This window comes from Amblyomma americanum, chromosome 1, assembly GCF_052857255.1.
Source record: "Amblyomma americanum isolate KBUSLIRL-KWMA chromosome 1, ASM5285725v1, whole genome shotgun sequence".
NCBI classification, from domain to species: domain Eukaryota; kingdom Metazoa; phylum Arthropoda; class Arachnida; order Ixodida; family Ixodidae; genus Amblyomma; species Amblyomma americanum.
In genome coordinates this window covers 166610557-166622172 of record NC_135497.1, presented here as the reverse complement: position 1 = coordinate 166622172, position 11616 = coordinate 166610557, and the positions used below count along the sequence as shown (strand labels likewise).

Sequence of the window (11616 nt, the reverse complement as noted above, 5' to 3'; positions counted from 1 at the left end):
ATTAGCACGCGTTCTTGAGGAAAAACAAGCTGTCCTCATCATGCATGCTACAACAACACAAACACAGCACATCTCAAAAACGTGGGATACTTACGGGTTAAGCCGAATGGTTGACCAATTCCTTCCCATGCGAAGTCCTTTTTGCTTCTGTTTTTGAAATCTGGGTGATATTTGTCATATAGAAATATATGCTCTCTCACAGTACTCCATGTTGTTGTCTGACGCAAATTTCGATCTTGCCGCCAGGAATGAACAACGGATGTAGGTAGCGCTTCCGTCAACTTTCGAAGCGCCGCTGATTGGTTCAGCCGTTTGCGACTCGCAGTCGCGAGGCTGCAAAATCGAGCAGCGAGCGACTGGCCCGCGACTGTCGCTTTTCGACCAACGCGACCGTGTGCGACTGTCGCTTTCCGACCAAAACAGTCGCGCGACCTCTGCGACTCTCAGGTGTGAATGAGCCCTCCCTTTACTGAGAGGCACTCTCAGTTGCTCTCACTTGTACAGTATGTAAATAGTCTTTGTATAAAGTTTTCCGTGTTTTCTTCTTCCGATCTTCCTCGTCCCGTCTCTGGCCCGACCACGCTACCTGAGTCCCAACAACCGCTCCGCACCGGCTGCCTCGCTCAGATGTCGCACGTCAGATGTCAGATGTTACCCTTATCTCCGCCAGCCTGTTCAGCGCTTCATCATGCCAGCTACATCAAACTTCTTCGGGCTTCAGTTCCTCAAAGCGCACACAAAATGCACGGACACAAAGATATACACCACAAAGCGCTGACTTCAACTGATTTTTACTGCAGTGCGCTGTGCCTACATTTATACACATCAATGCGCAGGCCAACGCAAGCAAGAACCCACAAACAAGTGATATGTCACACTTACTCCTTGATAGCGGCGTCGGCATTGTATCACACATAATCGCGTCACTCTCAAAACAACGAAATTCTGCGCTCAGAGACAACACAGCAGACCACGACACGTGAACCGGCCCAGACACAAGCATTATGGGCCGGCTCAAGTGTCATGGTCTGCTGTGTCGCACGAGCATTAACGCAAGAGCAAAATTGGCAGGGTAAAATCGAGGCATGAGCGAGAACTGCTTGAAGCATTTTTAATCAAAAAAGAATAAACGGTCCTGCATAAGCGATCCGTCTGTCATTATCACAAAGAGTGGTGCTCTTTATTGGAGATGGAATGACAACCGTACTTGATTTTTTTTTCTTTTTTGCAAGTGCGCTCTCTCAAGAAAGTGACTTTAAGTACGTGGATGAGCAAGAAAAATGAATTTCAAGTCCGGCGTCAGTGTGTGTGTGCCTTCTTCTTGCCCTGCGTCTTCGTTTTCTCTGGATTTTTTTACAGAACATGCATAACCAACTCGCCCAGCAATTCCTGCTCCTGAATTACTAATTGGTTGCTGGAGTGAAATAAGATAAGGAATAGTATGAAATCTTTGAAATTGGCCATGTCTTCCTGAATGAGGCTGAGAGCTTTATAGAAGAAACCCCCCAGAAGAAAAGAACCGTGGTCATCCCATAAATGAGCCCAACGGTGGCACCAGGGTCCAAGATTCGAGGCGAACCGAAGCCTCCCAATCTCGGTGATGGGCCTACACCGATTCACGAGCACATGTATGCACTGCCAGCTCTGCGAGACTGTCACAGATAAGCTGAAAAGTAGTGCGGTTTCATTTTCGTCCGCGCGTGAAACGAAGTTCTATCCCCCCGAACTTGGACCCCCGCATTAAAGCGGCTGCTGGGCAGGCGCTCACGCACAGGGGCTAGCGGGTGTTGCCAGACCATGGTGTGCAGCCCTGGGAGGCCAATCGGGCCGCTCCGTCTCTAGCGGAGATGCATGCTGGCTAAGGAGGCCACCAAGGCGGGGCTGGCGCTATCTTTAGGCAGCAGCGCTTGGGCCCTCTAATTTTGGACAAGGAGCATCCGCGTGTTCCGCAGCCGCCGCCCACCGCTGTTCGGCGACCGAGCAAGAGCGGATCGCGCGCGCGTCACGAAAAAGTAATACAACATCATGGCATCCACCACGACCACGGTCAGGACCACGGTGGTCAGGGAGGGACCAACCATCAAGTTCGTCTCTGTGCAGCAGGGCTTCATCTCGACCATAAGCGGCCTGCTCACAGCCATCGAAATGGTACGCCCCCCACCCCCGCGCCGCCACCGGTTGGGCTGCTCCCTTGGCAGCTGCGCCCTCGCGGCCACTGGTCAAGAGGCGCTGTGTTCTTTGGCAGGTTCCTGCAGAGCGTCCATCGGCAGTCTACGCTCCTCTAGCCCGCGATAAATTGTAACCTAAAGGCGTCGTTTTCGACGCTGGTGCACGTGTGACTTTGTTGAATTCGCGGCTTTTCTATTTGTGTGTCTACCAGTCATGCTCGGGGGGGCGCTGTAAACGAATGTAACCGCTGGGCAAATAAAGCGCGGGGAATATTTGCACCGAAACAGAAAAGAGCGTACTCGGTGATGTGCGCGAGGAAAATAGCGCGGTTAGTTTTCACTTCCGAAAAATGATCACCACGCCTCGCAAGCGAAAGCTGACCGCGCCTTCACCCATTCAGTCTCCGCATGTTTGCGCCGTAATTTTCGTTGCTTCATTCCTGCTTCATTTCTCCACAAGAGTGTATATTATATTACGCAATGAATATGACACGGGTTAGCAAGAAAGTTGCAAAAAGGTGCGTTCACGCGTCGTGGTCACCTTCGACGATAGAGCACGGCAATATTTTGATCGGTGATGAAAACTTTTTTTTTCAATTTCGTTACCGTGTAGAAGTCTTGAACGCTTCCATTCCAAGCAATGCACTTAAGGTATGCCCACGGCTTTGTCGCATCCCAAAACACAAAAGAGAGAGAGAGACAGAAGCTCATTCGTATTTCAAGAGGGACAAAACAGCTAGATAAAAATAATTAACGGTACTTGTGTGTGAGCATTTGGTTGTTTCGATTACTAGCCGACACAGCGACTAATAGTATCTTGGAGTATTTTGGGCAAATGCTGTTAATCGTTGTGAAGGCTTGCACTCGACGAGCAGATACATGTATTCGGACGCGAGTTGCTTTTACCGCTGTCTTTTAGACTGGAACTGAATTTTAAACAACGGGATCTTTTTCGGGAGTAATTGGGAGTGCGAAAGGCACCTTTCTCAATATCATGATGGACATGCTGTGTCGGCAAGAGAGGCGACAGCAGCGCACTGTGCTTTCGTCCTCATCCTAGCTGGCTCTACTACGTCGGATTAACTCGTCCCCCGCTGAGCTTAACAGGCAGCCGCGGAAAAACCTGAAACAATCAAGGTTTATCCGGCTGCCCTGCGCTGGAGTGTATAGCACGGAAGGCTCCAAGAGCGGCCGAATGTCGTGAGTCGGTTGGTTGATCTCTGCGACGTGTGCTATAGCATGAGTGATAGCCGAGCTCTCTATTATCTGATCTGCACGCACGCATGATGACCTCACAAGTAAATGGTGAAAGCACGTTCTGCAGCCAATGGAAAGAGTGCGTTCGTTTTCCGTTTTCAGGTTTTGGGCATAATTGTCTTCTCGCTGGCCATGCTGTGGCTCACCAGGGGAGCCGTTCTCTTCCTCATCCTGATATCCTTCACCTTCTGGATAATGTCCTTCCTTATCCTCGCCTCATCGGCGTTTTCTGCCACTGGAACATTGCTACCGACGACGCTGTTCGTAAGTTGGATAGCCGTTTTTACGCTTCAAAAAAAAAAATGTTTCAGTCACAAGAGCAGCCATGGGATAAGTACTGAGCTCGGTAATACTTTGCGAAATAAACGTCACAGTAGTGGGGATAAAACGATGCCAATCCCAAGTTCGTAACGATGCGATCACTAGTCAGGCTACTGGCCGCTCGTGTGCAAACTTCGCTCACTCGGCCGTTTTTATGTAGTCTTCAGTTTGCTATATTATGTTCCTTAAAGGTGCAGGATAAACGTTTTGGTTTGTTTTTATTTCAATGAAAGTGAGGCACAGCAGCTGTTTTGATATGCCTGTGCTGTTTTCTACTGTCTGGCTGCATGTCAGCTTGATCTTCAACGCGTGAAACACTGCAATAGAGAACTTCGTTTGCTATATTTATTCCCTCCTTTATAGTTATCATTCACGCCTGTACTGTTCTCTGGGACGAAATGTGACTTTGCGACAAATCCTACAACGTCTATTCCGAAATAAGAACGCGAGCACCATAAGCGCGATTATTTTACAGAGGGCAAAAGAAGTGTAAGGAAAAGCAATTCAATTACTAAGCCCGCAGGAGAACTACGAGTTACGCGGACACGAGCCGTCACGCACTCACACATGCGCGCTTGCCCTCAAGAGACAGGCAGAAAATTCAGCATCTGCTAAAGCTTTACATGCACTTTGACTATTAGCAGAACTAATCACCCCACAGTTACACGTCCTGCGTCGTCATTCTGCGAGCCTTGCCACGAGGCCAAGTTCAGTCAGGAAGATATGCCCCCAACTCTCTATACGGACTTTCTGTAACCTTTTATGGCTGTGCTGTAAACAGTGGTTCAATATATGTACCGTGTTCGAAGCTTCTTGCCTCACGAAATTTGCGCACACGCGCTCTCTATGTGAAACGAGCGCCCGTCCACTCCTATATAAAACTCGAGCACATGCGGACGAAACGTTTTTGATGCCCACCCACTACCAAAATAACAGCGCGCGGAGTTGGCAAAGAAAGGGGAGGCGCGAGGCAGAGCCGGGGGCGAGTAGCTGGTCTTTCAAGCACCAGAATCAGTCGTCATGAAGCGGCAGGATTCAAGTGAGTCCTGCATAGTAGCTGTCTGCAGTGAGCTGCGCAATGCACTCACAGCCGTCGCTGAAGATCCCAGCGCTCACTCGAACGCGCCACTTTCGTATGCGTAGAGCCTACGTATGTACAGTCTTTGCCAAAAGTAACCAGGCTGGATGGTTTCTTTCTCCCTCATATAGTGGAGCCCCCTACGGCTTCCCTAAAAACCAAAAGGTATTGGAAGGTGACGAAAAGGGTTCTCCTTACCTCACAGTGATTTATAGCTTGCTGGGTGCGACAAGTGTTCCGCCATACAACTGAGAAGCAAACTGGGCAGCCTGGGTACTTTTGGCAAAGACCGTACGTGTTCAATTTGCGCGTCGCCTGTAGCGCGGACGTCGCATTTTAGTATGAATGCATCACGCCCGATGCCTCTATAACACCACTGCCCTTCGAACTTTGCTGCGATAACGCTTACAGGCCTTAATGTGCGCTATTGCAAGCAGCGCTCGATATGGGTGATGTTGTGCTAGTTTGTGCGCTTGACTAAAAAGCACGCCGTGGACACGAGACAACAAGCACGGAACAGAGAGAACGACTAGCGCTTATGTCGTCCTCTTCATCCCGTGCTCTAGCCGTGCCCTCAGTTACGCGAACAGGGCTCAGGGCTAGCACCGCACGGCCAGGGTTGCAAAGCGCAGTGACCCCCACATGTCTCCTCCCATTTGCAGTACATGGTGTTTCACTGCACGGCTTTCCTCTTCTACCTGAGCGGCGGTGTTTCGACGATCATCAGCAGCTACCACGGCGTCACCATCGCGGCAGGGGTGAGCTCTTGAGTTGGACGTTTCAGTCGGCTATTCGGCCACCCGCCCGCGCCGTATCTCCGTGAACGAAGCATGTTAACTTGGACGCTGGCGTTATGATGATTAACGTAGATAATGCTTCTCATTACCAGTGCCTCATCCTTGTCAAATATTAGCCAATGCTTTAAAGGATGAGCAGAGTGGGTTGTCTCGCGTACTTAGTCATGCACAAGGAGGAAACGGGCATCGGAGGATTTGCATTTCACTTCAGATCGTTTTTTTAAAATACTATGAACACGACCTTTCCGCAAGCTCTTGCAACACCGCAATTTTGGCGGTCAAATAATGGTGCCAACTGCCCATCGTCACCTTAGAGCGCTGCCCGAATACTGAAATTGTACGACATTACCCTATAATACGTTGTGCAGTAAAATGCTATAGTTATCATATATTAAGCCGCTTATAATACAACCGCTAATAGTACAGGACCGGATGCCTTTTAATAACGGACGTAAAAATGAATTGAAAATTGGTTTTTGGGGAAAGGAAATGGCGCAGTATCTGTCTCAAATCTCGGTGGACACTTGAACCGCGCCGCAAGCGAAGGGATAATGGAGGGATGAGAGAAGAAAGAGGTGCCGTAGTGGAGGGTTCCGGAATAATTTCGACCACCTGTGGACCTTTAACGTGCACTGACATCGCACAGCACGCCGGCGCCTTTGCGTTTCGCCTCCATCGAAACGCGGCCGCCGTGGTCGGGTTCGAGCCCGGGTACTCCGGATCGATAGCCGAGCGCCCTAACCACTGAGCCAACGCTGCGGGTTAACGGACGTCCCGCCTCCCGTAGAAATCAGAGTAATGGGGTGAACTTAAGATGCAGCCACGCCGAGAATTAAAGCGCTAACATTGAGCTTTCCGGACCAGCCCACCGACCGGTTGGTGCGGAAAGCAGGCTTCCTTGCAGAGCACTAAAGGTTTCCAGCCGGTGCTTGAACAAGCGGAGCTCGCATTGGTCACGTTTAAATGTTCTGACCAGGTGGTCGAAATTATCCCGGAGCCCTCCACTACGGCACCTCTTTTTTCCTTTTTTCTTTCACTCCCTCCTTTATCCTTTGCCTTACGGCGCGGTTCAGGTGTCCAACGATATATGAGACAGATACTGCGCCATTTCCTTTCCCCCAAAACCTATTATTATTATTATTATTATTATTATTATTATTATTATTATTATTATTATTATTATTATTATTATTATTATTATTATTATTATTATTATTATAAATGTCCTGATTAACCACCCGTGCCGCGTGCGTAGTGGACTCTAAATCACAGGAACCGCAGCCGAGAGACGTTAGAAATAATGTCGCCCTAGCGCGAGTAATACGCAGCAGCTCATTTGTTTAGAGTACGGAGCACATTTAAGGGCTCTGGCACAACCGTACGGGAGATAGCCCGTGCTCGCACCATGGCGACGCTGCGCCAGCGGTTTGGCAAGAAACGCTGACAAATGTCTCGTCAAGTTCGCTACACACTTCAGTAAAGTGAACGAATGAAGGTCCTTTTGTAGCTTCTTTATAGTATTTCGGGCTTAATATCTAATGAAAGCTGTCTCATGAAAATTTTTTCTTGTTCACTGACTATATATGCAGGTGGTTGTCTACCAAGGAGGGGCACTGACAAGACCAGCATATTATTTTTTTTGCAGCGCGGTAGTTCTGAGTCGCTGATTTCGTGGCTCCCGCTGTGTACACGTTAAAAGCGATCTACGTCGTGTACATTTTGTGTCGCAAATGGATGCTATGCCCTTGAAACTGGACTACAAACCGAGACCCTGATTATTTTGTCCGTCTGCCTTTTCCAACAGGTTCTCGGACTGGTGGCCTCGGTCTTCCACCTGATTCACACCGGATTCGCTTACAAGAAGAAAATATGAACCATCGTACCGGCCTTTTACAGCTCACGTCTCACAACGAGGTTATTCGGAGCCATACAGAGGCGACCATCGCGAGCAACACTCGCGCAGCGAGCAGTGAAGCGGTGGGGGAGGGGGTTCAGGGCGGCGCTGCGCAGCGGTCGACCTGCTCCGCATTGCGGCGCGCTAAATGCTGTGTGCGCTGCGGCATGTATACGCTACGTAGACGTCGTCATCTATGCACAAATCGCTGTTTTCACCAGGCAATTATGTGTCATGCGTGTAATGTAAGCTCAGCTGCCAATATCGGTGACGCGCTAGAGCGGACGACACCGCGAGCTTGTATCATGCTTATCGTGCAGTGAAATGTTTTCTTCTCTTCTTGACGTCGAAATAAACTAACCCATTCGAAAGGCCTCTTTTTCCTGAGCGCGGGGATGGGTGGGGGGAAGGGGGGGGGGCAGCTTCACGAACATTACAGTGCCTCTGGAGGAGTAGAGTACGAGATACACGCGCGAAAAACGAGGAATGCTGAGGTAATGCTGGGGTCCAGACATAAGGAACAGGAGCGGGATTTACTGACCTGCTGCGCTTGTTCGTACGTGAGGTCAGCTCACGAATGTCAATGTACGTGAATGGCCAGAACAGACAGCACCAAGAGAGGGAATGTGCTGGCCAATCACGAACGGGTCTTCGAACGAGTCTTACAAATAAATGGCGTTTCTAATCTCAGCCCATATGCATCCTTTGCCAGTTGCGCCTACCCTATGTCTGCAAACTTCCTAATCTCATCCGCCCACATAACTTTCTGCCTCCCCCTGCTACGCTTGCCTTCTCTTGGAATCCACTCTGTTACCCTTAAGGACCAGCGGTTATCTTGCCTTCGCATTAAATGCCCTGCCCAAGCCCATTTCTTCCTCTTGATTTCGACTAGGGTGTCATTAACCCGCGTTTGTTCTCTCGCACACTCTGCCCACTTCCGGTCTCTTAACGTTACACCTATAATTTTCATTTCCATAGCTCGCTGCATTGTCCTTAACTTGAGCTGAACCCTTTTCGTTAGCATCCACGTTTCTGCCCCGTAGGTGAGTACCGGTAAGGTACAACTGTTGTACACGTTTCTCTTGAGGGATATTGGTAGCCAGTCATTCATCATCTAAAAAACGTGCCTTATGCGCTCCACCGCATTCATATTATTCTAGTTATTTCACTCTCGTGATCCGGATCAGCGGCCACTACCTGCCCTAAGTAGACGTATTGCGTTACCACGGCCAGCACCTCGCTACCAATTGTGAACTGCTGTGCCATTGTTAGATTGTTGAACATTACAGGACCGGGTTAATTGGAGAGACATGGGAGAGGCCTTTGCCCTGCAGTGGGCGTAGTCAGGCTGATGATGACGATATATCCTACTCCTGGAAAGCATGCACCACCACACACCTGCATGTCTAGAGAAGAAGCGATAAAAGTGGTAGTGGCGATGATTCTAAGAATGATGATAGTGTGGGGGGATAGTCGGTGCGCGTTGACCATTTCATATGAACAGGTGAAAACCAATTTTCTAATACTATATTGAATATCCGGCTTTAGCGCATGAACAGATTCCTCAAATCAGGAGCAGTCTTACTACGATTAGCCTACGGGCACTGAAGGACTGTTCTCCCACCGTCTTTCGAAGCGTCGCGGATCGCAGTCACGCGAGCAAAAAGGGAACAAAACGGCCACGGCTTGCGCGTGGGGAACGGTAGAGAAGCATTTGCGGCAGGGGGCGCTCAAGTGGGCGGGGCAAAACAACGGAAGGCTCTGCGCGCTCGTTTATGTTACGCAGTGTACAACGTTCGCTCACATATTCATTCATGCCTGGCGCAAAATTGCGCCAAAGTGAAAGAAAGCAGAAGACAGAATACCCATTTCAACCGCATGGGACCGCAGCGGTGGCCGAGTGGTTGGGCATCCGTCTCGCATGCGGGAGGTGCAGGGTTCGATCCCCAGTGCCGCCGGGTACCCACCGGTGATACAATGGGTACAAGTTTTCCCCTGGACTGGTGCTAGGCTTATTTAAGGTGAAATCCTTCGAAAATTGGTCCTGGATCCCACCTTGAGAAGTGAAAAATACCTCGTGCTATGGCACTCTTTGGCCAAAGCTGCCCTTGCGCCATAGAAATCCATAATCGTCCATCATCCGCACGCCGCGTGCGATGTTTTTACAACTTCAATACGGTGGTGGCTGCCCTGCCTTGTTGGACATTTAAGTGTATGTTCATGCACCCTACCTGCCCTAAGTAGACGTATTCCCTTTCCACTTCCAGAACCTCGCTATCGACTGTGAACTGCTGTTCCATTGAGAGACGGTTCAACATTACTTTGGTTTTCTGCATGTTAATTTTTCGACTCATCGTTCTGCTCTGCCTAACTCATTGATCATGCTTTGTAGTTCATCCCCTGAGTGACTTAGCAAGGCAATGTCATCTGAGAATCGCAGATTACTTAGGCATTCTCCATTAACCCTTATTTTGAACTGTTCCCAATGTAGGCCTTGGAACACCACCTGTAAACAGGCGCTGAATAGCATGGGCGAGATCGCGCCTCCCTGCCTGACATCCGTCCTTATTGGAATTTTATTGCTAACTTTATGGAGGGCTATTGTAGCTGTTCAGTCGTTAGAGATATCTTCCAGTATTTCTACATAAGACTCTTCCACACCCTGATTCCGCAATGCCTGCATGACTGCTGATGTTTCCATTGAGTCGAATGCCTTCTCGTAATCAATGAAGGCAATATATAGGGATTGGTTATATTCTGCTGATTTCTCTACCATTTGATTGATAGCGTGAATATCGTCTGTTGTCGAGTATCCTTTATGAAAGCCTGCCTGATAATTTGGTTCATTGAAGTCTAAGGTCGTCCTGATTCTATTAGCGATTGCCTCAGTAATTACCTTGTAGGCAACGGATAGTAAGATGATCGGTCTGTAATTTTTCAAGCCCGTGGCGTCTCCTTTCTTATGAATTAAGATAACGTTAGCGTTCTTCCAAGCTTCTGGTACGCTCGAGGTCATAAGATACTGCTTATACACGGTGGCTAGATTTTCTAGCACAATCTCCCTCCTTCCATCAACAGATCTGCTGTTACCCGATCCTCACCTGCTGTTTTCCCCCTTTGCATTGCTCCTAAGGCTTTCTTTACTTCCTGTTTCGTTACGGGCGGGATGTCCCATTGCTGCGCGCTAATGCCTCTTACATTAGCGTTCTGATTACATTGGCTACTGTACAGATTTGTGTAGAACTCCTCGGCTACTTTAACTACCTTATCCACATTGGTAACGGCATTACCATCTTTGGCTCTTAACGCATACAACTGGTTTTTACCTATTCCTAGTTTCCTCTTCACTGCTTTTAGACTACCTCCATTCTTTAGAGCATGCCAGATTTTCTCCATATTAAACTTCCTGATGACAGCTACCTTACGTTTATTTATTTTCTTTGATAGCTCTGCCAGTTCTATTCTGTCAGTATGGTTAGACGTTTTCATGCTTTTGCGCTTCTTAATCAGATCTCCTTAATCAGTTAAGGAGAATGCAAGATAACCGCGAAGGCAAGATAACCGCTGGTCCTTAACTGTAACAGAGTGGATTCCAAGAAAAAGTAAGCGTATCAGGGGGCGGCAGAAAGTTAGGTGGGCGGACGAGATTAAGAAGTTTGCGGGGATACGGTGGCCTCAGCTGCCAAAGGAGAGGGTTAAATGGAGAGACATGGGAGAGGCCTTTGCCCTGCAGTGGGCGTAGTCAGGCTGATGATGATGATGATCATGCACCCTAGCCTTGTGTTTTTTTATTGATGAATTTTTCTTTCCTTGGGAGAGACACCCCCCAATTGAGACCCCGATTTCGAGGTCACGTGTGTTAAACGGCGCCACGTTTGCCCATGGCGACGGCCGTGGAACGTCCTGTGAGGCTGGAAGCGCCAGATATAGACCGCGGTCGAAGTAAGGAGGTTGGTCTTATGCAACGCATATGGCACCACCACCGCAGTCACTGAATTGATTAGAGCACCGCAGGCGACATGTGTTGGTTGTGGGTTCAGTCCCCAAAAGCGGTGTGAAGCCGTTTCTTCACAGTTGTCTGTGACATAAATATATTAACTA

General features: G+C 49.0%; 1 protein-coding gene across 1 annotated transcript; it reads left to right on the top strand.

Moving 5' to 3' along the window:
- Positions 1-1920: 1920 nt before the first annotated feature.
- LOC144114143 (uncharacterized) lies at positions 1921-7645 on the top strand. The gene is made up of 4 exons (XM_077647661.1): positions 1921-2148; positions 3528-3689; positions 5487-5582; positions 7426-7645. Exons 1-4 carry the CDS (start codon positions 2026-2028, stop codon positions 7492-7494), a joined length of 450 nt encoding a protein of 149 aa, XP_077503787.1. The 5' UTR covers positions 1921-2025; the 3' UTR covers positions 7495-7645.
- Positions 7646-11616: the final 3971 nt, after the last annotated feature.